The sequence below is a fragment of the Passer montanus genome, unplaced genomic scaffold (genome assembly GCF_014805655.1).
Source record: "Passer montanus isolate IOZ18808 unplaced genomic scaffold, ASM1480565v1 scaffold40, whole genome shotgun sequence".
NCBI lineage: Eukaryota > Metazoa > Chordata > Aves > Passeriformes > Passeridae > Passer > Passer montanus.
This window is the reverse complement of record NW_024368819.1, coordinates 1,971,616-1,996,142: the sequence shown is the minus strand read 5'-3', so window position 1 is coordinate 1,996,142 and position 24,527 is coordinate 1,971,616. Positions and strand designations below refer to the sequence as shown.

General features: G+C 43.2%; 1 protein-coding gene across 3 annotated transcripts in view; it reads left to right on the top strand.

Annotated features, from left to right (window-relative positions):
- SPRED2 (sprouty related EVH1 domain containing 2) overlaps positions 1–5,479 on the top strand; it is a 59,303-nt gene extending 53,824 nt beyond the window's left edge. For all 3 annotated transcript variants that reach the window (XM_039718965.1, XM_039718964.1, XM_039718966.1), the window contains exons 5-6: positions 1,464–1,613; positions 2,022–5,479. In XM_039718965.1, coding sequence (XP_039574899.1) covers positions 1,464–1,613; positions 2,022–2,672 — 801 coding nt within the window. In that variant the 3' untranslated portion in view covers positions 2,673–5,479. The remainder of the gene's footprint in view (positions 1–1,463; positions 1,614–2,021) is intronic.
- The last annotated feature ends 19,048 nt before the right edge of the window (positions 5,480–24,527 follow it).

Genomic DNA, 24,527 nt, shown 5'->3' with positions numbered 1-24,527 from the left:
GCCTGGCTTTACATCACACTGCAAACAACTGTGTATTTGCTTTCAACAAAATAAGTTGGAACTTCGGTGCTTTTAAAGTGCTGTAAGAGTTAAAGAGAACCAACATCTGTTTTTGTGTTGTAATGCTTCAAGGTGTTCTCACCTTTGGACAGAGTCTTTCAGAGTGTTGTTTTCAGAATAAACAAATATTCACAAAGAGGGTTCTTGTATTCTTGGAGCAAGAAATGTGTCTGGTGTGATTCATTGGAAAATAGTATTTAGAGAGTGCATTCTTGACAAGGAGAGAAGGTTTTTCAGGTAAAACCAGTCTTCTTCTACTACTGATACGATTCTTCTCTGCTCTTGAGGTTGTGTCTCAGCTGACTGCAGTGGCAATCAGGACCATGGACTTGTATCTGCAGCACATCTTGCTAGTTGAGAGGGGGGTGAGGTGGAGATTTCTTTTATTTCAGGCACCAATGTTTCAGGCACATGCAGTGCTACAGCTGTTCTGTTTGTTGTGCATGCAGGCTCTCTTTTTCCTGCTCTTGGTTTGCTGGTGCATTTAACAACTGTCCATTGATATTCATGGTAATATGAAAAAGCCCAAAACCTATAAATAGAATTAATGTGCAAAATCCTGAATATTGTATGGCAACTGTTTTCACCAAGGAAGGGCTATGGAGAGATGGTGGCTGACATTATTACTTCTTTGTGTGTTTCTGCAGGAAGATAAATAGGATTGTTAAGAAGCAGTAGGTATTGGCAACAGCATGTTACTGTGTGATATTTCACCCTTTCATGATCATTGTTGCATAATGATGTAACTAATTAACCTAAAGAAAGTGCTCACAGGGAGCCAGGAATGTATAAAAACGCAAGTAACATTCATTACACAGTAATAGTGAGTGGCAAAAAAGTGACAAAACAAGAAAAAAAAAAGCCTGAAGTTTTTAAAGGAAAGCTGATATTCAGGTAGCTGGTGATGAACTGGTATTCTGTGAGTGTTTGGAGAATGGCAATTTTGTTAACCTTTACACAGTGTTTTTGTAGCCTGGGTGACTGGTGGGGTACAGCCTGGGCACACAGATGCTCTGTCTGAGCCCTCAGGACCTACAGGATTGCGTCATTTGCCGGGGTTTAACTTTGCTCTTCAGAGGTAGCTCCTGGTGAGCACTCATCATCCCACCATGCCCAGGATAACAAATAACATGCCAAGTGAATACAAGTGGTGTTGGTGAATATGTCATGGGCAGGCTATGGCATATTATTTTTCCATGTGTGTGGTGACAGCTTTTATGGCCTGGCAGCAGATCTGCCTCTTTCAAGTATTTTATGTGAACCTTTATGAAGCCTCCAGCAGTCAGGTGTTGCCAATATTGCAGGTGTGCACGAAGTCAGTGAGTGGCAAAACATCTCTTAATGCCCTGTGCTGTGACAGCTGAATGTATGACTGTTTTTCCCCCCCTTTCCATTTAAAACAGAATGCTACAGATAGCTCCTCCAACTCCTCTCAGAAAAGGGAACAGCCTGTGCGAACTCTGGCTTCTCCTGCATCCTGTGAACATCGAAGAATTTGCACTCGTGGACACCTTCACGACCATTACAGCTCTGACCACTACCATCTAGAACAAGTAAGGTTTCTTCCCAGTGTTGCTACCTCTGTGTCTGCCAGTTTGCCAGTGTTTGGTTTTCCTCCACATCCCTGAGACAGCTCCCTCCTGCTCTCTCCATTTCCTTCTCAATTAGCTTTAAATGGCTTCCTGTTATTAAAAAAAGAGGGGGAGGGGGGGCAACACTATGGTTTAGCATGTTATGTTGTACCACATGCGCACAGGCCGGTGTAGGACCGTGACAGTTGTACTCCCTCATGAGCCAAAGGCTGAAAAAGTCCATAATGGATCACAGTGAAGGGCATATAAAGAAGGAAAGACAAAGTTGTTAAGTATTGGCTCTTCAGGAAGCCAGGAGACCGTGATTGCCAGTATCAAAATGAGCTTATTTATCTTTTCTCTCTCTTCATCTCCTTCCTACTTCCACAGTCAGTACCACGATCCTACCGGCACGTCAACTTTCCAGATGATGATGAGGAGATAGTGCGCATCAATCCTCGGGAGAAGATTTGGATGACTGGGTATGAGGATTATCGCCATGCCCCAGCACGAGGAAAGAACTTTGATCCTGATGACATGGACTCCTACGTACGTTTTGCCAAAAGCGAGGCCTCGAAACACGAATACACTTATCCTTACGTAGACAACTCGGACTTTGACCTGGGTGAAGATACCAAGGGTGCTGTGATAAAGACTCAACCTGTCAAATTCAAGCCCAGGCGGAAGGAAGATGGTGAGAGGTCGCGGTGCGTGTACTGCAGGGACATGTTCAACCACGAGGAGAACAAGCGGGGTCAATGCCAGGATGCTCCAGACCGCGTCAAGACTTGCATCCATCGAGTGAGCTGTATGTGGTGCGCAGACACTATGCTCTATCACTGTATGTCCGACCCAGAAGGAGACTATACAGATCCTTGCTCGTGCGACACCAGTGATGAAATGTTTTGCCTCCGGTGGATGGCCCTTATCGCCTTGTCTTTCATTGCTCCATGTATGTGCTGTTACTTGCCGCTTCGGGCTTGTTACCACTGTGGGGTCATGTGCAGGTGCTGTGGTGGAAAACACAAAGCTGCTGGATGACTACAGATGCATTCAAAGTGTTAGGTTTCTCCTGTAGTTCAAGGAACACGTTGGTTTTGGAGCACTGAGGTCACTCTAATGCAGCCACTGTGCCCGACAGCATCCGGAAACCACCAGTTTGGATCACTTTACATTGGGTCGTCTGGGGCTCACACTGCATTGATTTGCTCATCAACTGTTCTAACTAACTAACCTACAGCATAGACTTTTGTATTATTAATCTGTAATCAAAACAGACTGTCTTGTACATGTTTAATTTTTTTTTTTTCATTTAAAATGAGTTTGAGAGAAGAACTGCTTTAAATGGTGGTGGATTGTAGAACATCTCCAGGTTGTGTCTGTCTTGCCTCCGCTTGTGTGGTACCAACAGTGTGTTAGCAAGCTTTGGCATTTCTAGAAATGGGACGGTGTAGTGAATGAGATCTCACTTGGAAGATATTTTAACTTACCGTCAAGCTATTGTGTGTGTATAGAAGGTGTGCTAGTAACAAACTTGTACCACAACACAGTATTTCTGTCACTGGTTTTCTTTGGGTTTTTTGTTCTGTTTTCCAAAGCTAAAATAGCCATCTAAGCTGCAGTTTCTCTTCTAGGGTCCATCGTCATTTCCTTCAGCAAACATCTTAAATTATTTCTCTGTTCCTAAAGCTCTGTGAACAGAAAGTAAGGCTCAGTTACCATAGTCACATAGCCATTGAGAATCTGATAGTCCTCCTTACCTGTAATCATTTCAGACCACTACTTGAAAGGGAAACTTAAATTTTAGGCTTTTCTCTTTTCCCTAAATAACATTGGAAAAATGTGTTTTCAGAGCTCTGCCCAAAAAGAAAGGGAACTTCTTCATTAGACAGCAACAGAGATCTGTGAATAAAACACTAAGGTTCCAGATGAGGAAAATTGTTGATATGCAAAGAATTACTAACAATGCAATGTCAAAAGCACTATTATGGCAATTCTGGGGAAATGCTGCATTAAGTGGTGGATTATATGGAAAATCGTGTGTGTTTGTTTTCTGTATACATGAGCATGAGAACATTCGCATCCACTGTAGTAACAACATTTAGCAATCCAAGCAGGTATTGAAAAATCCAAAGCCAGGATGTTAACTACTACTTCCAGTCTGTGACCTGCGGTCCCAATCTGCCAGATACTTCCACAGGTCTCAGCACATTGCTGTGAGCCTGTGTGTGGGATGGAGCATGTGAGTCCTTGCAGGAGCCAGACTGAGGCGTCCGCCTGGCTTTCCCCCTCCCCAGTTCACCACCCAGGTTTATCAAGTGGATGCATAAGGTGCATACAGCAGGATAATATTACTTTAATTTTTTTTATTATTATTTTTTTTAATGTCATGTTGTCTTGTGTACAAGGCTTGTAATTAGCTTGGAAAAAGAGTATTTTTCTAATATATTACAAGGAATAGCCAAATAATTTTTATTAAAAAATAAAAAAAAAAGATTTAGCGCAGTGAGCTCTAACTAGCATAGTACAATCCGAATACTTTGAGGCAGCTAGGGATTGGCTTGTCAAAGCTGGCACTGCTGTTCCTGCCATAATTTCTTTCTGCAGTAAATTGCCAGTGGGCGCATGTCCTTTCCCTCCCTCTATTGCACATTGACATCAGTCTTAAAAGAGAGGATTTTTTTTTTTTTAAGAATTAATTTGCCAAATAAATGTAAAAGGAACGCTTGCCATTCTTTCTTGGTGGAATGTCCCAACGGTTCCTCTGAGAGTTAATCACAGCTTTTTAGTCAACCATGAATTAAGTATGCAATGTGCTTATTATACACTATAGAGTTGGGTAGGTTTCATTCATAGCAGTTACTGGGGATTTTTTCGGTTGGAGAAAAAAAAATTGAATGATAGTGGAAAAGGGATGGAGTGTAACACTCTGGGTGATGTGTCTGGGTTTGCTGAATGAAATATAAATATTTTGTGCCTAATAGCAGTTGACAAATCTCTCAATGGTGTCTAGTAAACATCAAGCCAGCCTCGTAAAAAAATAATTAATGAAACAACCTTTTCCTTTTATTTCTGTTCTCAAAAGTTGTTTCATGTAAACAAACATCTGTAAGATCTTCTCTCTATAAAGCACAACACTACAAAAAGATCTTACAGTTTTTTGTCCGGTCTTGAAGTGCCCCTATTTATTTAAGTAAAGTAGACATACTCCAAGCCTTTCTGTATGTCTGAAAATAAAAGTTATTAAAAAAAACTCCCATTTTTTTATTTTTTTTCTTTCCCTCCTCCTTCCTCCCTCTTCTCTTGGGTTTTTGTAATACTTGTAGATTTTGCTGCGTACGTTATTTGGTTCGTGATGGCAGTGGTGTAAGGGCACAAGGATAGAAATGGGTGGTTTTTTGTAAATATTTCTCCTTAATTTCCACACTGCTGCTGAACAGTGTGTAGCATTCTCCCAGTCAGCTTTGCAATACTGACATCAATCATTTGAGAGAAATTATTCAGATTTTATTTTTGTATCTGTGGTAACAAAAACATTAACCAATTTTTTTTCCTGTTGTGGAAAGGTTTTGGGTTTTTGTTTGTTTTATTTTTTCCAAGCTATTGCTCACGTTAACAAATTAAAGTGCCTGAAGCCTCATCATTATGTATCTATATACTAAAAGTTAAAACCCTGTTGTATTGATTTTTATAAGCCTTTTTACCTCTGTGTAAAAAAAAATATATATACAAGTGTATGATGTACATTTTAGTTCTTAACTTCTTTTTTTATTGTTTCTAATATGTATGATCAGTGTAGCTATTGCTTTAAAATGTACCGTGTAAATACAAATACATCATATCAAAAAGATGCTGTTTATTGTCAAAATTATGCTGTTTATTGTTGTTGAGGTGGCTGGGGACTGAGGGGGAAACAGAAAGGGGGCATCTCCAGAGCTCAGCGTTTAAAGAAAGAAATTGCTTAGTTTTACAGTTTTGGGTGGCAAAGGCTGGTAAAGTCTTGGGCACAGGCCATTCTCATCCAGAGACAGCAAGGGAGGACGAGGATGGGTGGCTTTTTCCTGGTGGTTTTTAGGTGTTTTCCGGATATTTGGCGGGAGGACGTGGCCTGGCGGAGCAGGCCCTGGCAGCCATGGCAGCGGCCAGGGCTCCCTCTTGCTCTCCCTCTCTTCTCCCCTGAGGCCTCACCCCACACGGCTGTGGGCTGAGTTGGAGATGGTGCAGGGCTGTTGTTACTGGACTTTGTTTCCCCTCAGCAGGGCTCCGAGGGGAAGGGGGAGCAGGGCAAGGCCACAGAGGTGGCTGCCGAGCGAGGGCCGTGCCGGCTGCTGAGGGCACACGGGCGGCTTGGTGGGCACCGGGAAGGAGAGATGCCTCAGGTGCTGCCTGGCACTGCCATCCCTGCTCAGAGATTTAGCATGGAAAGAGAATAACCCCATTTAAATGGATCCCAGGCTGCCCCCAGTCAATGGGGAAAATCAGGGAGAAACCAGTGAAGTTTCTGAAGTTTTATAATTTTTTCCAACGGCTTGGTCAGGCCAACACCAACCACATCTGCAGAGCCCAGGTTTGTTTTTCCATAGGTAAGTGATAACAAAGCTCTTCTTTTATGTGCTGCTGGTTGTTTTGCTGCCGAACAACAAAGCTGCTTCAAGCACTATGTAGGAAGCAAAGAGCACACTTTTTACTCATTTATATTTGTTTACGTACTCCTTGAAACGTGATGTGCTCATATAAGCAAAGATTTCTGTGTACATTTATTATACAACTGATGGTATGTGTATGTTTTTTAAAAAGACACACAACCCTCATGAGAAATGCTCAGTGTGGGTCAGGTGCTGTGTTCAGGACTCTGCACACAAGATTATTCCATTCATGTTGGTGTTTGGCTCCATCAGCAGCAAAGCTGCAAAGTATTGCTCACAGTCCATCACTCTCTTAACTAATGGAGAACTCCAACTCTATTCCCTGGCCATTTGGATTTAGCTTATCCCACAAAATGCCTGGCTAAAACTATGTTTCAAGCAGCCTTGCTTTCATATGTGAATCAAAGGTGTTGCTTATGCCTGGAGATTTCTAAACTGAACAAGAAAATGTTACATTTGGGCACTGAATCTGTGGAAAACACAAGTGTCATCAAGATAGGAGGCACCATGAACGTCAACCAACTTTCTGCAGCATAATTTACTCCTGTTGTCTGTCTGGGACAGGTATTGTCCTTTAGGTAGGATGCAATCACAGAGGCTGAGATTGGAGAGGACACAGATACTGTAAGCTTGCAGCCATATGAAACCACAGATTGAATATTTCATGGTTTAAAAAACATCCAGTTCACTAGTAAATGTAACACAAAATACATTTCAGAATAATGTCTTCACCCAGGCTAAGTTTTAGGGTCTGACAAATGCAGCTTGGCATTTTCTAGCATGGACTTGACACCAAGTGTGCATCTACCATTGCCTGGGTCAGAGTGGCTCTCCAGGCATCTCTTTTCCCTACTTAAGCAGCAGCTGTGCTGACCCAGCTCACACCCAGGCTTTTCCTGTGGGGAGGCATCCTTGGTTTCAGACAAACACAGTTCCACCTGTGTGAATTGTTCTCCTCGTAGGCTGTGAAACTAAGGAGTCAGATGGTAAGGAGGGGATTTTCTTGACTGCTCCCTCAGGAAGCCTACAAATGCTTCTAAGAAGCCTCTCCTCATAGAAGCAGCATCAGGTCAGGAGTGGCAGCATGAGTGGAGGGCAACTGCAAGGGGCAACCAGTGTGGGTCCCTGCAGCTCTGTTCTTCTCTAAGGGACAAAGGTAAGGAGCATTTCTCAGCAGTGCAGCTGCTTGCCATTGCTTTCAGGGGCATGAGGGGAGTTCACCTGGCTTCCTTTAATCACTGGGTAGGAGGTTTTTCTCACTCTGCTTGGACAGCTTGTAATTTAAATGTGCAAAACAGACCTACCCCTGATGTGAAAACAAGTCCGAGAGTTTGAATGACTTCCATAAAGTCATTTGGGGGGTTTGTGACAGTCTGGCTTGGAGTATCCTGAGCACAAGTTCATGAACATCCAAAGGTCATTTCCTCCTATCATCCTGGAGATTAATCAGGAAGTTTGGGCTTTCTCAGGAGCCTCGCTGCATGGAGCACAAACCAAGCTGCCAGCAAGGGGTGTGTAAATCTTCTTTCTCTGCTAATTCCACTTAAAAATGCAAATTTGAAGTAGCTATCAGGATGCCTGGAAACAAGAGGTATCGTTGCATGTGTTCTCAGTACTTATCACAGACAGAACTTGTCTTCTTGTAATAAAAGAAAGGCAGCCTTTTTCTGTGAGTGCAACAAGGAGATACTTTCCTTTCTTTAGCACACAATGTTAGGTGAGTTAACATCCTCCTAACACCTTGCCCTTTTCCAGGATGTATTTAGGCAATTAAATTCCTTAGAATCTTGATGACATATGTGGAAATAAATAGAAAAATGTTTGGCTTCCACCCAGAGACAAGATATTTAAATGGTGGAAAGTATGTGTGTATTTTTGGGGTCTTATACTTAGATCCCCGCAAATATTTTTAGTTGCTTTCCTGCAGTAATGCACAACCATCCCATGCCATTCATCTCATTCCCTGCTTGTAAATTCATTTAGGAAGAGTTGACAGACTTTGGTTTGGCTTCTGTTAGATTCCAAGCCTGCTGCCTAACATCATGTGAGACGGGATATCACGGCAGCGCTCTGGGTGGTTGTAAGGAGAAAGGTTTGTGAGGATTGTAACATATCCCATCTCTCTGCCTGAGCCATCACAGCTCCATGCTCCGAGGTGGTAAGGAAAGTACAAAGTGATTTTCAGACTTAATGTAATTCATGTAATCGCCCAAGGAGTCACTGATGTTAGGAGTAAGTATCATTGCCTCGGGGAGCGAGAATTAATGCATACTTTGGGATGGATAAGACATTGCCAAGTCATACACAGCCTTAAACTTAATTCTTATCTAGATTACTTAATTATTATTAATTATATAGAAAATGTCACATGAACTGGAATTCTTTTTTTTGCATTTTCTGAGCTTATGTCACGATGAGCTACTGAATTGGCCAACATCTGTTTTAAGGCAACTGACAGGACTACTATCAGGCTTACTGCTTTGAGCAAGCACTTTGCTGATTTTCACACTCTTAATTTCCCCACTTCAGTGTTGTGCCCGTGTTATCTTATTAACTGATAGAGCTCTTGATGTGACATTTCCGTCGTAAAAAAGAAGAACTTGTCAGAACTCCCTATCCCTTGGGATAGGGAACTTGTCAATACAGTGAGACCCTTGAAGTATCAAGTCTGATATGTTTCCAAATGTACCCTATCTTCAAATCAGAGATTTCCAGTATGCAGATTACATTTAGCTCCGACCTCATTCAGAAACTAAAAGCTCAGGCACTTGTAAAGTTTGAAGCATTATCATCCTTGTGCCCCAGAGAGTAATTTCCAACTTTAAAAGCCCAATTCCAGAACAACTGAACACAAGTGATTTCACTTTAAAAGTGCTTACTCTTTACAACTTCCTGAGAACAATGATAAAAGCCAGGTTACAAAGTATAACTTTCAACCACATTTTGCAAAAGTGCAGGCCACAACTTACAGCAGAGAGTATCTTGGTGTGGGCAGCCAAAAGAAGCAGTACTCTGCTGGTTTTGTTCAGGAGCCTGAACATTGCAAAAATCAAATCCCAATAAATTTGTATCAGAAAACTCTGAACAGCTAAAACAAAAAAGGAAATAGAAGTCAGGACTGAATGCAGATGCAGGAAATATGGTTCATCCTAGATGTGAAACATAAGAAATACAATCTTCTTTTTTTATTTCTTTTATTTTGGGGGATACCTAAAAGGAAGCTACCATTTTCACAGTAATGTATGGGTATGGGGCCTGATGTTCAAGCTGGAATGCCCTCAGCAGTTTCCATCTATTCCTGCCAGGAAGGGTGGATGGTCTGTGCCTGCAAGAGAAGCATTCAGACCAGCACCATGGCTCAGGCTGTCAAACTGGAAATGTATATATATATTTGGAAATGTATATACATATATTTATATACATATCCTTTTGGAACAGAAATCTGAAATTACCAACATGATTTAAAGGCCTAAGTGATAGCCACCCTTTAAATAACTAAATAAACAGGTAAAACTCCAGTTGTATGGCTGACCCTGGTGGCTTGGCAACAGTGAATGGGGTTTTCTGTGCAGTGACCCCAAATCTTGGGGATAGCTGCAGGATTTCTCTGTTCGTTTAATGAATAGATCTCAGTGAACATCCTCATCTAGAGCAAAACCCCAGAACCTTATTAAGTGGTTGAGCCAGCCACAGAAATGAGAAGGCTTCCAAATAGCAAGCAAAATAGCAATAGGATGAAGCAGAGAGATATATTCTGCTCAGAGGAGTTTTCTGCTTTGCTGTGGCTTAAGGGTCACGTGCTGAATGGTCAGTGATGCTGCGTCTCGGGGGACATTGACTGGGCTCTGGGGAAACCAGGGGCATTTTGGCAAGCAGGAAAGCCTGTGCATTCATTCATCTGTCTGAAATGGAGGAGTTTGTGGTAAGCCATTTGGCCAGAGCAAGGCAGCCTTTGCAACAGTGCCAGTTCCACAGTTTAAATACAGTTTCTGCCACAAGGCTGAGACACAGTTGTACTTCCCACATGTGGCCAGAAATGCCACAGGCCTGGAGCAGGCTGCAGGGTGAGCAGAATCCTCACACTTACCCCTGTCTTTGCAGAGAGATCTCTGCAGAGAGGTTTGTAGGGCTGCAATGTGCCAGAGAGGTAGCAAAAATACCACATACATTTAATTTCAAAGCTCTAGCAGCCGTCCCCAGTGCAATGCTATTTGCTGCATTTGTGCTTCTCTGGACTTTGAATAAATGGGCTCCTTCCAGCAACAGGTAGGAGACAACTGGAGACTGTTTTCCAGTTCCCTGAGGTAAAATCCTAATTCCACTTAACTCAGTGGCCAAAGATCCAGACACTAAAGTGAAGCCAGGATTTCTCTCCTGGGATTTGATGGGTTTGGATGCCAGCATCTTAAGGTTTGGCACCCAAAACTCCTCCTCCGCTGGCAGCTCTCTGAGGTGAACTTCCCTTGCTCTTCTTGATCAGCCTGGAGAAGACTGAGGGGAGACCTCACTGCACTTACAACTTCCTCAGGAGGGGAAGAGGGGCAGGCAGTGCTCTCTTCTCTCTGGTGACCAGGGACAGGACCCAAGGGAACAGCCTGAAGCTGTGTCAGGGAAGGTTGGATATTAAGAAAAGTTTCTTCATCCAGAGGGTGATTTGGCACTGAAACAGGCTCCTCAGGAAAGTGATCCCAGCACAAAGACTGACAGTTCAAGAAGCGTTTGGACAACCCTCTCAGGCACATAGTGTGATTGTTGGGGTGTCCTGTGCAGGAGTTGGACTTTGGTGATCCCTGTGGGTCCTTTCCAGCTGAGGATATTCCCTCATTCTCCTTCCCCCATCCTCCTGAGAGATACTGGATACAATAACAGTCTGCATCTGTAAAAGGGGATTTCTTGTACTACACTATGCACCAGTTCCCCACTTCTGTCTTAAAAGGGATGCTTAAAGGGGAACTACTTTCTGCTGCTGCAAAGGAACAAGTGTCCTAGTGTCAGCTGAGGATTTTGTGGGACCCTAGAAACACTGATTTTAAACTTAGCTTGTCACCCGGGGTTTTTTCCTATGCCAAATTACCAGGACATTTTCTTGTAGTTGAAAACGAAAGAAATATAGGTAGGAGGAGTAAACAGTTTTGACTTAAAAAGTTACAAATTGGTGGGGAGGTTCCCTCCACCATCTTTCACTCATTTTTGGCAGCTTGCAGGGTTTCCAGCTGGCAGCAATTATTTCTGATATTAGGTTGAAATTCCAATCAAAGATTTTTTTAAAGGCTGAATGGATGCCTGTGTACTAACATTCGTGACCGAAAGGTCCTTCAACAAAGAAGCACCTCTGAAAGGACTCTGAAAGTGTTTTCAAGCACACTCACATACATAACATTTTAAGAGCTGTCACCATCAGAACACTTTTTATGGCCAGTTCCTGAAGGAAGTGGTTGTAAAGATGTGGCATGAAGAGCAGCAAATCCAGGTGCTGAGCAGAGAGCTTTTGAACTTAGAGCAAATGCGTGATACTTTTTTCTAACCAGAACAACTGCTGTTTGTGGCCATCTGAACTTTGAGCTGCAAGAAAATGTCTTTGGGGTTCATCAGGCTGATATCCTGTCTCTAACCACAGCCTGTACCAGATACTTCAAAGGGAAAGAATACAAGAAACTCTGTATTGGAATCATCTGCTAGCAGAGGAAATTTCTTCCCAACATCAGACAATTTGTCATTGATTTATCCCCTCAATCAAGAGAGTTTATGTGTCTCTTAAAAAAAAATCCAGTCGAATGTTAACAGTGATGTGAAGTTCATTCATTAATCCTAACAAATTTTTATTTGAAATAGATTTGATTTCTCTAAAATAACAACTCTTCTACATTTTCTCTGGTGGTTTTCCTAGTGCTGAAATGACAGTTTGAGGGTTTTTTCCAGCCACCTTTTTGTACAGCTTGCCTTTGAAATGTGACAATGTTCAGGAGCTGCAGCCCTATGGCAGCTATTTTGCAAATGGCAGTGTCTCCTCCTCCAAATCCTTCTCCTGGCAGGAGATTTAATCCTCTTTTGTGGGTCCTGTAACCATCATTTCCTGATTGTTGGGATAATACTATGTTCTTATTGTTGTACAGTTTCTCTGGAGCCTCCTCTATGTCAAAGACCCAAAACAGATTGAGGGTATGAGGCAGGTAGTGAAAACACAGCAATTTATTGGTTGGTTTGTTTGTCAGATTGCTGACATTGGATTTATATTTGTTTTCTAGAACTCAGATACTTTCCAAAGTACAGCTGTGCTGTAGCTGTGAATACAAACTAGGATGAACGGGGTGTCTGACAGGAAGGTGCAAAGTCTGTATTTAGGCTCAATGGGCTTTGCACTGAGAGGTGTTGAATGTCTTAATATTTTCTGAAACCCATGAGCTTGATAGGTGTAAAACATTGACCCCCACTGAGGTCAATGGCAAACTTCCCACTGACTTTAGTAAAATATAATCACCCCCAAAATACAGGGTTAGGACACTAATTATTGGCAGCTATTTTTCTGAGAGTGTGGCTAATGCACAGAACAATGCCAGAATGCCTCTGTGGGTTTTATTTCTTTGTCCAAAGGTCTGTGCATTTGCCCAAAACCTATAATGAAATACAGAAAAATTCTGCAGCCTAAGTTGCCATCACAACCCTTTTAAGGGTCATTTATTTGTTCTTAGTCACAAACAGCACAAAGACCTGCTTTGCTTAATACAAAGCCTGGCCAGTTGAGCAGTTCAGCCAAATAGTAGCAACTTGGTTGTTCTGCTGCAGAAACTCACTGGTTGATGTTTGGATCCCAATGTGAGACTTCTAATTTGGTCATTTAGTGAATTTTAATTGCTTCAACATGAAGCAGCATCTCTGGACACCATGCCACAGATCACTGAAAATAGTAGGTACAGGGCTCTCTAAGATGTGGGTCCTAAGGCTCTGCGCCTCATTGAATTTAATTACAGCTTGGAGTAAAAAGACACACACACAAATTCGTCTTTGGCTTGGTTTCTTACAGATTTGTATTTGCACCATTAATCTTCTTCTTGTCCTGCCCATTGCTAAAGTAATGCTTCTTGAGCCACATGTCCAGGGAAAACCAAACCGAGGTCTCAAAGACATTAATTTCCAACAGGCTTCATAAAAATAGGCATCTGGGTAAAACAGAGAGCTCTTAGTACTCTTGCGGAGCTCATCCCTGATTAGACACTGGGCAAACAGTGTGGGAAAACCCTTGTTACGAATGCCTTACCTGTGGACAAACTCAGCTGGCAGTCATGCCCTGATGGACACTAAACAGCCACCCCACAAGAGCAGCTTTGCTTTCACACCATACCTCTCACTTAAACAGCCAGTCGTGTTCAGACACGTCCTTTAGAAACCAAGCCCTGTTTATTTCATCGCTTGTGGAATACTTGTTTTAACATATACCAGTGATATCTATGAGGGAAGTGACATGTTTTCCCAATCAGAGCAAAGATATGTGTCAAGTAATGCCCTGGGTTTTTTCAGTTTGACTCTAGCTGCTAGAGGGTCTGCTTCACAATTTGTTAATTCAGCTGTGAGTGTTGGCTGCATCTTTGAAGGACTGTAGGTGGCTGATTTTATTTGTTGTTGTCAGATTGAAGTCTGCTTTCACCCTTTTTTACCAATTTCTTGTGCATCAATATCAGTATTTTTCCATCTATGAAGCTAAATTATTGTAGCTGCAAAGCCAGTGATTCCAAGAGATTTCTTTGGGCTTCTGCTTGTATGATGAGAGAGATTCCTGTGCTCCAAAAGGCTTAAAATGTCTGGGTCTTGCTAATAATAACAACCCAAAAGGGAATAGTCCAGCTGACTGTTATGTAGGCCAGACTTAATCAATTAACACACTGAGATAATGACATACCAGCCTATGGAGCATTCTAAATATAATTGTGTGTGAAGAAGGCCACTGGCTACAGGATGGCTTCACAAGTTAAATAGTAGAGAATTGCCAATATTTAGATCTGGGATTTCCAGAAGGCCACACAGAGACAGAGAGCAACAGCGACTTCCAAAGAAATGTGCATCTTTCCATGCTAATATCTCTTCTGAAAACACAGCTCAGGGGACACTGAGATCAGAAATTTATTTCCACTGCCATCCTTTATGCCTGATGGTTGCAATTAGATATCTGCTGGAGTTGTTCAGCCAATGGGGCTGTTCCCACGTACATCGTTGCAGAGCACACAGAAACTTTGCTTGCCTTGAAAGTTTCGGTCGTATGCGCTGCCGTATTGTTTGAGCTCATGTGAGCAGAAGTTTGCATAACAGCTCTTAAGAAAGTGGACCTCAAAATGTCAGAGGGAGCCCCCTTTCATGTAGAAGATGAAAGCCACATTGTCTTGGCTGAATTCCAGCATCTATCCTTGTGTGTTCGAGCGGATGATGGAGGATTTCTGGTGGTGGCTCCTGAACCAGGCGCTCTTTTACAGCCAATAAAGCTGAGTTGATTTGCCTTGATTTTGCCGTGGGCTAAGTTGGGTACAAAGGGGTTACAGTAAACTCTTAATTGGTGGCTGCTTGAATGTGTGTGCGAGCCCCTAGTTCACCCATGTGTACAGGGAGGGCAAAATAGGGGTGCCTTCCTTTTTGACCCTGTTGTCTAATCTGGTTTGATTTTAAGATCTTCCAGGCAGAGATTGTTACCGCATGGTTGCACATTGTCTGCTCTGCTGGGGACCCTGGTTCCAGTGGTGTATAACAGCCCTCAGCAGCTACTCTCACGTGAATAAAATATGACCAGCAGAGTGGTCTGAGTAATCTATCAAATAACCCCCAGCTCCACCCACATACAACTCCTCCCTATGAATCCTGAGGTTAATTAAAAGAATCTAAAGAATGGTAGGGTTAGAGTGATTTTGGTTGGGTGCCGAAGATTGATGTAACCTCACAAGCTCCCCGTGCTGTTCCTCCAGGCCTGGGGTTTTACATCGTTGCTGGCTAGTCCCCAGAAGACCAGGACTAGGTTTCTAGCTGCTCTGTGGAGCCTATGCCAAACTACAGGTTTAAATATTCATTGCATTCTTCACATGCCAAATCATCTAAATTGGAAAGCAGGAGTCTAAGATTTTGCAAAGCTGCTCTTGCACAAAAAGACCATTAAAAATTCATCGTGACAGAGAAAAAACAACAACATTGCCAGTAGTAGGGAACTTTCTGTTGACTTGGCTAATGCTGTGTGGAGCTAACCCACATTAATCCACTTAAATGGAAGGGTGAGCCTGATCCAGTAAAAGCAATAAATCCTCTTTAGAGCTGACCAGACTCCAGTTGCACTATAGGAGAACCAGGCTGAATGGCAAACAGTTGGCAGAGGTAACTGGATGGGGCCTGAATTTCCAATGCACCAGACAATTTAACCCACAGCATCCCCTTTCCCTTATATGCACAAACCAGCTGTGGGTAGGACCACATCCCAAAGTTCTGGGCGCCAGAGGTGGAATGATAGACTGCAGGATGGGGAAACTCCCTGCCAATACAGAACTGGGAAGATTGAAGTAGCTCTCTGTCATCACAGGGACTGGGTACCTGAGATGCCTGTGTTGGAAGAGTTATCATCCCAGGCGGCTCAAGCAAAAGGGGTGAAGTGCAGGGAGCACAGGTGGACAGAGAAACACCTCATCTGGAGTTGGTGGGGCTCTGCCTTGCCTTGGTTTGCAGCCAAGCTTGCAGATGCTAAGAGAGAATGGTCAGCTGCTGCTGCCTTGCTATGGGTGAGGGACTAAGTGGGTTGCTGTTAAACTCCACAGAATTACATCTGAAGCTGACCTGAAGCTGAACTGGATCTGCATGCCTGGGAAGTGGTTGCTGCTATCAGAAAGCAATTTTCTCAAGGCTGACCCAAGACATGGAACTAAACCCAAACTGGGTGAATATCTCTGTTTCCTTATTCCTCTGAGAAACTGGGCCTGAATTTAAAAGGCTGTTTAACACTTTGAAGCCACCCACAGTTCTGTCTTTGCCTCCCACGCAAGCTCCAAGGAACTGACTCATTCCCACCGTATTTTCAGCTGTGCGTAGATCCTGCTCACAGCTCGGGAAGTTCCCCGTTCAGCCAAGCAAATCAAGTGCACATTGTGACTTGAGTTAGCTGAGCTTGAAAGGGTTTTGCGACACCGACTCACAGCCGACAGTATCTGAAGACATCTGGCCTGCCTTTTAAAGTGGAGTAGGGGCCATATTCTTGAGTCAGATGTATAATTTATGCCTTATCTGCTGTTCTCTATTCATGATGCTTCCTTATGTTAAGTAGCTGTTTGTGAAAATAAGTGACACTGTCATCTGCTGTTAAATGGAAAGAGGTCTGCTCATGAGCAGGCATTCACCTCTCCTGTCCTCTTCCAAGCGGCAAACTCTCATTTCTCTCACCATGGGGACACTGTTTTGGGTTTTGCAGAGCTTTCAAGGGCGTGAATGATACATACAGCTCTGAATGGTTTGTGACTCAGGAAAGCTTTTCTGCAAGGAGAGACATAAGGTTGTCCCTCCATCTCTTGCCGATCTGGTGAGTTGAAATGTTCTTTCCAGTTTGGACTAAAGTCCTGACATCCCTGGATTTTTAGCTCACTAATTCTTTCACTGCTGAGGAGAATAACTCACTTCTTGCTGACATCATGCTGTCCTCCCGCTATGCCATATCCACTGTGAGTCTTTGAAGCTTCATGCTATGCCTGAACAATTACACCCACGTTTTGACTGGGAAACAGAGACAGATGAAGGCAGTTAGAAGGAGGATGTGGGAGCCTTGCCTTCTATTTTCCTGTTCTTCACACTGAGCTCATTACTGCCATCTTTCCCCCTTCCTGGTAGCAAATTTCCAGCAAATGTATTGGGGTCACCACTCCCTCCTTCTCTGTAGAAAATAACTCTGGTCTATTTGTGCTCTAGACCACTCCTGCATGCCATTACACCACAGCACAGTCTTTACTGATAAACATTTGCAGGTTTGTAAGCACAGTCCTACTCACTACATCATTACAGAAGAGAGGGGGAGTAAACATCCTTTGCAGTACAAAGGAATTGTCAACAAACTCAGAGAGAAGGGGAGAAATATCCAAAGGCACAGTCCATTTTTGGCTTGTTGCCGTTGGTTTCTTTCATGCTACTCACTGAACATTTGTCCCCTCTGCAAAAATCCAGGGCAAAGGCCTGGCTGTTGTCTGCACTATTAACTAATGAAGTCAGGAAATTACCACTGTCACCACCTGGGAATTGAATAATACAAAACCTAACTCCTCTGTCCTACTGGCACTGGGCTGAGTTCCATCAGCTTCTGAGGAGCTTTTTGGAGTGCAGAGTCCTGACCTGCTCACAGTGGCTAGTATGAGCTGAGACATGAATAAACAATAAAGGAGATAAAGGAGAGGCTGGGTTGAAAGCAACAGCTGTTTCCTATGGACTCCTGAATAAACTCCAGCTCCTCTTGCTGATGGGCTGGGCTTATGTCGTTGTGCAAAGGAATGAACTGCTCTGGGAATTGCATTCTGATATGAGAGCAGTGGTGTTTGTGTATCACTAAGTATAAAGGGTCTGCTCAAAAACTTTTAAGAAGAAAAAGATGTCTACTTAATAATGTATTTATTTCAGGTAGTTCCCAATCTTTTAGTTGTGTTATCTCACTTCAGCTGTGGCTCAAGTAGTAGAATTACACCCAGACTTGCACATTTAGCTCTTATATGGCAAAGAGCAAAGTCCTTAGCCCAAGATAGCCTTTTGCTGACTCCAGATGTGCTCCTCTGCCATAAAACACTTTGGAGGCCCAATGCTACATTACATGCCACTCAGTGGTTTTAAACTCATTTCACCAGGAGCAATGTAACTAAGCTCTGTGTAACTAAGCAAAAGGTTTGGCTTGAGCCTGTTGCTACAATGAATTTCTAAAGCTGGGCTTGTGGGAATGACTCCATTAGGTAAGCACAGAGTCTCTGCCTCTGCTCTACCCCCAGGAGTTCATATGAAGTCTTGGAGCTTTAGGCATTTACTTGTTTTCCACCAGTGGAGCAGAGAGATGAGCTTAGCCAGGAGAAGTGGATTTTCCTTGTACTTCTGTTGTGTAAGCTCCTCCCATTTGTTTGGAAATCAAGCATTTTTCTTTTATAGAAAGGCAGAGGTTTTGGTTATCTCAATAGTACAGCAAGAGAAAATTCTGATATCAGATCCAGGAAACAGATAAATGCAATATATCTTAATGCAACAATGTCCTTTGAAGTTTGCTAGTACCAAGTTAGTATATCTGAAAATCCTTGAGAAAGTCTATTCACTTAGGTAATCTCATACTTTGGGGAAGACCTAGTCACTTTTATTTATATGTGTAAATCCTCCCACAAATTTTTACAGATTAGTGAGACCCTATCCTCTCTGTCTCCCAGCTGAAAAAGGGTGGCCACAAACTGCCATTGACACTGTCGCTGCAGAGACCTTCCTCACAAAAATAAAGATCTTGTAGGGAGCTAGGGAGACAGAATTTCAAGTAGCCCCATTTTTAATTTTTCCTTTTTTTTTTTTTTTTTTTTTTTAGCAGTATGTATAACTTGTTTTAAAATGTGAATAAGCAGAACCTGCAGTGGGTGCATCCCCTTTTCAATATGAGGCACTTGGCTCCAGCTGTGGTGGGAATTTAGGGCAGCTGGGTCTAGTGAGCTGTGCTGTGGGCCTCTTTGTGACTCTCTGGGGTGGCTGCAGGGTACCTGGGCTGCTGGCAAACTGTTCTCCTCCTAAGGAGGAGAACAGAGCATACCAGCCCCCTCTCCCCAGTGAACAGAGAAACTGAGCTGTGACTCCATCCAGATTGTCTGTATCTTCCTTTTTTATAGGGGGAAGGGTAGGTAAAATCCCTGGGAAAGTGAAATCTAAGGGCAATCAAGCCTTAAAACTTCCATTTGTATATTTGAGATAAGTAATACCTTGCCTTAGAGCAAACCTAAATATATAAAAAGACAAACCTGCTAAATTTCTAATGCTGTTTCTGAAGTCAGTGTGTTTAAAATTCAATACTAGTTAGAACTCAAGTCAATCCTTTCAATATTTCCTTTTTAATTTCTATTTTCTATTTTTCACCAAGTCTTGCTCATCTCAACTGCTTTCCTGAGGCTCTTTTTTGTTTATCCTACACAATTTCCTTCCTTCCTTCAAGTCCAGACCCCCTTGCTCCCCTGGGACTTTGTATGATAGCTAGGCACTAATCATGTACTTCTGCCCAGAAGCACAGATAGGGGCTTCCTCCCCCTGCTTCCAGTCAAAGGAGGATGTAAGGCATAATGGTAATCTTAAACAACACTGCTATTCATTGTTTGAGAGATCTGGGAAATATCCTTGAATTCAGCTTGCTAAATTAGCTGCTTCTTGAGTAACCCACAGCTGCTGCGTATCTGTCCCATTACATTTTACAAAAATGCAGCAGTTCTCATTACGTATGATATTCTCTAAACATATGGACCTTCCACTAGTTTATGTCTCTGTGTAGCTCTGTTGCCATGAATGTATGCACAGAAACATTTTCTTTTGTACTTAAAAAAAAAAAAAACCCAAACCCAACAATTCTTGAAAATAGATTAAAGACAGGCATTTGCAATTACTCAGATGGAGCAAAGATGTTGGAGCGCTTCAGAATACAGCCTTTGTCAGGAGCCAACACTTAGATTAAAATGTTGCTTCTGGCAGTAAAAGTGTAACTACCAGTGGTTTTAAAGCTTCATCCTGCCTGTTGTGCACATGAACATCTCCCTTGAAGTTGGCAGACATGGCTCTGTGCTTGCAAGTCTTGAAAATCAGATGGACCATCAGTGTAAGGTGATGCTTAACTATCTATATGAGGCAATGACATGGGTTTGGATTTGGTCTTGTGTGTTTGCTCCTTCACATTGATTTACAGTGGAATTTGGTTTGCAAGAAATTGTATTTCTGGCGTTACTGTGTTTACACTTCCTACTCTTTGATAACTTCTCTGTATGTGCAGGGAACTTAAGCAAATCTTGAAGAGGAACATTTCTGTGTCTCCTCCCTCTTGTGCAGTTTTGTAGGCTTTGTCCTTCAGAATGGAGCAGCATCCTTGAGGAAAACCCAAACTTCCATCTTTACTGTGTTCCTTGGGACATAGCTGGTTCCAACAGGGGGTAATTGAAGCATCAAGAACTTTAGCTAAAAATGCACTGCTGAACAAGTGGAAATTTTCCTCGTACCCCTAGAACTCTGTTCAATGCCTCTGATCCCATTCAGGGTTTATTTCATCGACTTCAGGAGGATCTGACCAGGGATGAGCATCCACTGCACTCTAAACCTTGGGAGAAGTGCAACGCATTTGCATATTGTCTGTTGTCACATGACACAAAACAAAGGGTGACAAAATATGTCCTCTGTAGTGCATCCTTGGGCTGTGCTTGATCGTGTGGTCACCAGCAAGGGACAGCAAGTGTCTCTGTCACAGACATCTTGACTGTGTTATTATGGTTAGTAAGCCAGTGGTATCTATTTCATCACCTTCCTTCCCTCTGTTCCTTGTCATCTCTTCTCCCTCTTCTGTTTTACTCCTCTTTGCTCTTTTTATAGCAAAGATGTCCCCTCAAACACATCTACCTGAGTACAGGTACAGTCTGATTCGCTTCTGTATCTGAGCCTTCCTGAAACACACATTTATATCTAACCCCTGCTTAGCGCCTTGGAGGGGAGGATCATCTCTCTCCAGCAGGAGCTACAGAGCAATTGGAGATGGGAATGTATGCAAGCCTGGGGGAGCTGCCAGTTCTAGGGGTTCTCAGGTACCACTTCCATGCTGGTGCATTTGGGAGTGTGTGTAATGGATCCCTAGGAGCTGGTCAGCTATGGGCAAGTAGCTGCCAAGCCCTGCAAAGCAGAGCTGTGAAGACACAGCTGTGGGCCCTTGAAGCCAGCCAGGTGCTTCATCCTCTGTTACAAGGAGATGTCTCCTCCTCATCAGGATGCACAGGCAGGAACTCTGCAAGAGAGGCCCTTCTCACGAAATAGAGGAAGAGGGTTTGGGTTTCCTTTCAGTGGCCTCTAAATCATTTGTCCAGAACAGAGAGCTGTCTCTTCCTGGAAATATTTAGTCTCATTCCTTTAGAAGTCATCTATGATTGTGTTAGTATTTGTGCATAAATGAATATTAATGGTGAATGTGGTCTGACTACTGGGCCATTTCCTCCCACAGCTGTTTTTGTGAGAGACCTGATGCAAAAACATCTTGTGCACACATCTCCCAGCCTGGCTCCTCCGCAGGCGAGCTAGATGGAGAATGCTTTGCTGGTTGTGGTTTAGGCACGGACGCAGCACATAGCTGCTCAGTGCTGTCAGGGTCTCAACAGATCTGCATTCACCTCAGAGCAGACATTTAGGTACCAAGGGAACTTGTGTTTTAACTGGAAAAAAGCTTATGTGCCAAAGGCCTCCTGTTATAGGGGAGGCTGCAGCTGAGCAGAGGTTTGGAGGGGCTTAATGCTGGAGTTGGCTGCTCCAGCTGGTAAGGAAAGCCCACCCACAGCTTAGGTGGTACCAGCACCTGAAATCAAGTATTGAAACACCTGCATTATAGGCCTTTTTATTTTATTTGGATACGATTCTGTGCAGTTCTACATTTATTGGTTTTTTGTGGATTTATCCCAAAGATAGTGCTGGGAGTGAACCTGGGATTCCTGCAGAAAAAGATGATCCCAGAGATAACAGGTTCTGAGAAGAAATTCTTCAAATGCCCCATTTTTTAATCATTAAATGAGTATATCCTTACAGATGTAGATTGATTTAAGTAGGGAAAGGGATTTGCTGTATGACTCACATGTCTGAAGTATTGCTACTCATTTTTTGATGTAAAACCTCCTCAACTGCTTGCAAATGAGCTACAAAGGATTCCTGTGCTCGGAAACTCTTGAGCAAGTGATTTTGGCTTCGAACACTTGAAGAGGTTGTTTGCAGATGATGCACATGCTGACCACTTCTGTTGAGAAACCTAATTCAGAGTATACAGCAGGCAGCAAAAAGGCTCCCATTGCCCCAGATTAGTCACAAATAACTTGCCTTACTCTAGGTTTTAAACACATGATCCAATTACAACTTAAGCCTATCAATATGAAATAAATGTTCCCACCTTTGGTTATTTTCTTGGTGTGGAAATCTGCTCACAGCCTCGTGCCCAGCAACGAGTCTGTGTTTTGTGTTCCTGTTGCAGAAGAGGAAGGGGGACACAGGAAGGCTTGTTGGGGAAACAGGCAGCTTGAAAACCTTTCTTTCAGCCCAAACTGGAAGCAGAGCAGCCCATGGAGATACTGTCACAGATCCAAGCAGGCTGGGGTTAAACGGTTTACTCAGCTTTTCTTCCTAAATCAATTTGAATATTCTTGGCAAGCTCTGTTACTATGCATGGTGGGCAGCTGTGATTCAAGCAGGGAATTTTTTTCCCCTTTCTACTGTCCCAGTCTTCCTGTCTTGTGCAGATGTGATCCTTTCCCTCTGTCTGCCTAACAGCTAATTATTTTACCAGATGAGCCAATAGTCTGAAGAAAACAGACCATGCATATTCTTGAAAGCAGCAACTGTGTTACAATGTCGGGGGGATGGGTAATTAAAAAAATAAGGAGTCACTTCCTTCTGACCCACTCTACTTCTTAAGGAAACCTCCAGAAATAGCAAGTATTCTGATTTACAAGGGGCCAACCTACCTCCCAAGTTAGTACCCCCCGCATTGAACAGCAGAACCTTGCACTATGCTTTTTGGGAAAGCAGGGAAAAAGATAGTTTGAATATGTAAGACATCCAGCTAGCAGCTCTGCAATCTGTGGCAGCCCAAAAACATACACACCCCTGTAACTGCGAGAACGTGGACAAGAGTGCATCAGCTGCTCCCCAGAAACTGCCTGGGTGTTGCTGCACTCACTGAAACTTCATTCCTAATACAAATTATGCTTTTCTGATTAAAATTGTTAACACAAGGCTCTGGAAAGGGCAGAAATTCTGCTTCTCATGTTTGGTGGTTACACTAAAGGGGGCTTTTCTGGTGGGGTACATATCTGGACTTTGTATCTTGCTGCTACAAAGCTCTAAACCAGAGTCTGCCTCTGTGTCCCAGGTGTGAGCTGTGAGCTACCAGGGAGCACCATGACCACGCAGGTGTGTTTTACAGCCTGCACACTGTGCTTTGAGAATGCCTACAGTATAGGGTTACACAGGCAGGACAGGCAGGGGAACGCTGCATTTCCAAATCCCACAGAAGCTCAGCACCTGTTGCTTGCTGGAGCACCGCTGCGAGAGAAGCTGAAGTGTGTGGTCCTGCTGAGCCCTGCCTGCTGTCTGCCTTGCTCTCACTCCAGCACCTCAAGAACAGCAGGTCAGCATTGTTGGCCCTGGAAAGGCTGGCATGTCCCTTGTATTTGGGGGACCCTGGTTTAAGCAGTGAGGGGCTTGGTGTTTTGCCAGGACAGCAGTAGCATATGAATGCCGAGAGGCAGGAAGGAGGGCTCCAATGGAAGGCACAAGGCTCAAGATGAGGTAGGGGCTGTCTAGTATTTCTTAGAAAAGTTAAATTAGGGCCTGAAGTGCTAATCATTGTTGCATTTGGCAGGATAAGGGTTTTTACAAAGGTCTACTACTGCTGGAGCAAAAACTGCAGGGTCTTGAATCACAGGAAAATGCCACCACTTTTTTTGGCAGGCAGCTACTTTTCCTAGGAGGAAGAAGGGAAGAAGCATGCTTCAGTATGGGATAAAACCAAGGCCTGCCCCTAAAACAACATCCACACCAACAGACGAAGTGGTATGGTTATTTTATCTTTAAAATTCTGCACAAGCAAACATAAAAGGTGACCCATACTGCTCTGAAGGCCAGCACCAGCTGCCTTCCTGGATAACCTCAGTCAATGAATCCTCCTGCATTCTGAGCTGTAGCTTAAAAGTTGAGGTGCTTACTTTTGACTAAGCAGACTGTCTTGAAAGTAAGCTTCTTGCCTCAATCCCTGCAACAAGATGGAGAGAACTCTGTCCATCCTGGAGAGTCTCATTCACTTCTCAAGGAACACGTGACTTTGCTGACAGCAATGGAATAAGAGCTAAAAGAACAAATTTTCCTCAGTTTTTTGTTGCCATTTTAAGAGTGGATAACCATTTAATTAGTTTTCACCCTCTGGGGCTGTAAGTTCTTGTATAATTAGATAATGAGCAATTATCATTACTGCACTTTGTTCTCACATGGCACTACGTGGATTCCAGCAGTGACCACATTT